At 38.9% G+C, this 2,688-nt stretch overlaps 1 protein-coding gene across 1 annotated transcript; it reads right to left on the bottom strand.

Annotated features, from left to right (window-relative positions):
* Positions 1–6: 6 nt before the first annotated feature.
* LOC102312635 (gap junction beta-3 protein-like) lies at positions 7–1,753 on the bottom strand. Its single transcript, XM_005953499.3, has one exon. It carries the CDS (start codon positions 1,189–1,191, stop codon positions 682–684), a length of 510 nt encoding a protein of 169 aa, XP_005953561.1. The 5' UTR covers positions 1,192–1,753; the 3' UTR covers positions 7–681.
* Between the last annotated feature and the right edge of the window lie 935 nt (positions 1,754–2,688).

Here is a 2,688-nt window from a genome sequence, read left to right as displayed (position 1 = left end):
GGATGTATTATATGGCTGTTTAAAGGAAGCTTTGAAAGCATAGAACCAGTTTCTTTCAGTATCAGATCGATACTAGGGTGATATGATCTGTACTTAAAGTCCAAGTGTTTTCTCAGTTGATAATGGCTGTGTTTGGCAGGATTAATTTTAAAGGTTCAATAATTACTGTAACTTATCTCAGCCACTTGTTCAAGCTCTTATTATGTTTAGCCAGTTACAAAAAAAAAAAAAGATAAGTGACCCTATGTAAAATTTGTAACCTAAGTGAGGACTCTTCATCCTGATTATCAAGAAAAGGAAGATTCGTGATATTACCAAATACCAAAATATACCAAAATCAGTCAAAACAAACTGAACATTTGGTATTATATGGCTGTTTAAAGGAAGAAAGAATCGAATGACTGCAAATAGAGATGGGCTCTCTCCAAATATCGATAATTAAGGCTAGTCTCAGTATCAGATTGATACTAGGATGATATGATCTGTACTTTTTTCTGTCCTCTAAGTTCAGTATATATGTAGAAATGTTTAGAAGCATTTTTGTGCTGACTGTTACATCTATTTTTCTATAGTCTAGTTTAGGTAGGTAGTATTAGTATCTTGGTATCTGCATCTGCAATACTTGATATTGGATAGATACCAAAATACCACCACTCTTGCAAAGTCATCACACATACAACTTCACATCATTTTTAGAGGTGTGGTGAAGCTTGTTGCGCATACATTATAATTGCTAATGTCCTTCCATGCGTGGCATACACAACATAACTGGAATGAAACATTAGCACCCTTCATTCTTACCAGGTATGTCCACCACAGCCCTCCACGTTTCTTCCCAGGGCGGGCATACATGTGTTTACCCTCATGGGTGGTGGTGTACTTTAAGTCCTTCATCTGTCGATATTTGACATGGGCAACAACCATCAGTGACGGGCATGTGACGAAAATGAGCTGCAGGGCCCACAGACTGATGTGGGAGATGGGGAAGAAGTGGTCATAGCACACGTTGGTGCAGCCTGGCTGTCTAGTGTTGCATTCAAAGTCTTTCCTTTCATCAGCCCACACCCGCTGAGCCGCCACCACAAACACCATCACCCGGAAGATGAAGACCACTGAGAGCCAGACCCGACCGAACACTGTGGAGTAATTGCTGACCCCACTGATAAGGGCCTGCAGCCAGTTCCAGTTCATGACAGATGTCCTAGAAGGGGAAGTGAAATCTGAGGGGTATATTTGATCTCCTCAAGAGATCAGGTGGAATGAAGTTCTTGATCCAAACCTGACCAGTCAAACAAGAAAATATATTAGAAGAATCTTTGTAGTTAAAACGTTGAAACAGTGTCAGTCAGGGATTTGTAACACACACACAAACACACACACTTGCTAGGAGTCATTTAAAGGCTACTTCAAATACTCAAATTTTTTCAAGCTCCAAATAGCTAGAATATATCATTCTATGATATTCAATCACATTCTGTTTTATTTATTTACTGCCAAATCACAACAATAATTGAACAGCAAGGTCAATTTTCTACAATAAGACAGAGAAAACCCCCAACAATCGTATGACCTGTTTGAGAGACTGGTTTGGCGATAGTGGGAAGGAAAAACTTGCTTTTGACAGGCAGAAACCTCCAGCAGAACCAGGCTTAGAAAGGGCAGCCATCTGCCATGACTGGTTGGGCGTGATAGGAGGAAGACATGATAAACACCAGCTGTGGAAGCCAGAGATTAATAATACCGAATGATTAAATGTAAAGAGGTGTATAAACATATGGTGAGTGAAAAAGGTGAGTGAAGAAAAAAACAGTCAGTGCATCATGGCAATTCCTCCAGCAGTGTCTGTCTCCTGAGTTTTGGTCCCGGTTCCATAGAAGAGGGGCCTGAAAGCTAAAGGCTCTAATTCCCATTCTACTTTCAAATACTCTGGGAACCACAAGTAACCCTTCAGTCTGAGAGCGAAGTGATCTATTGAGGTGATGTGGTACTATGGGATCTTTAAGATAAGATGTAGCCTGATTATTCAAGACCTTGTGTGTTAAGAGAAGGATTTTAAATTTATTTTTGAATTTATCGATGAGCAAATGAACAAAAGCCAATATGGGAGAAATATGCTAGTCTTTTCAGTCCCTGTCAGTATTCTTGTTGCATTTTGAATCAACTGAAGACTTTTCATGGAGTTTTTCAAACATCATAAACATAATAATGAATTACAGTAGTCCAGCATAGAAGTAATAAATGCATGAACTTTCAGTTTCACTCTGAGACATTGGATGTTTCTAAATTTAGAGATATTGCTCAAAAGCAAGAAACCAGTCCTACATAATTAATTAACATGCGCACTGAAGATCTTATCAAAAACGTCTCCAAGATTTCTCACAGTGTTACTGGAAATCAAGGTAATGCCATCCAGAGTAAGTATCCAGTTGGATATGTATTTCAAAGGTTTTTAGGGCTGATACAATAGACATATCAAGGTTAGTAGTCTCTGAGTTCAAGCTGATTTAAATCCTCAGGTCAATTTTGTGATGCTTTCAGTGGGTGCGCCTCTGTGTATGAATGTGTTTGTCTCAGTAATTCAACAACAGTAACTATGAAGCCACTGCAATTTTTCTCTGGCATTGTTTCCCAAAAGTAACGCATACAATCACAAACAAGAAAACTGTTCTGAACAACTGATAAGCCAAA

The sequence above is a fragment of the Haplochromis burtoni genome, unplaced genomic scaffold (genome assembly GCF_018398535.1).
Source record: "Haplochromis burtoni strain Fernald_Lab_line unplaced genomic scaffold, NCSU_Asbu1 Contig_4795, whole genome shotgun sequence".
NCBI classification, from domain to species: domain Eukaryota; kingdom Metazoa; phylum Chordata; class Actinopteri; order Cichliformes; family Cichlidae; genus Haplochromis; species Haplochromis burtoni.
Note: the sequence above shows the minus strand (reverse complement) of the source record. Positions and strands in the feature narration are given on the sequence as shown.

Bases quoted from the DNA above. Each gene is read 5' to 3' on its own strand.
- LOC102312635 (XM_005953499.3), bottom strand. From the start codon at position 1,191: ATGAACTGGAACTGGCTGCAGGCCCTTATCAGTGGGGTCAGCAATTAC.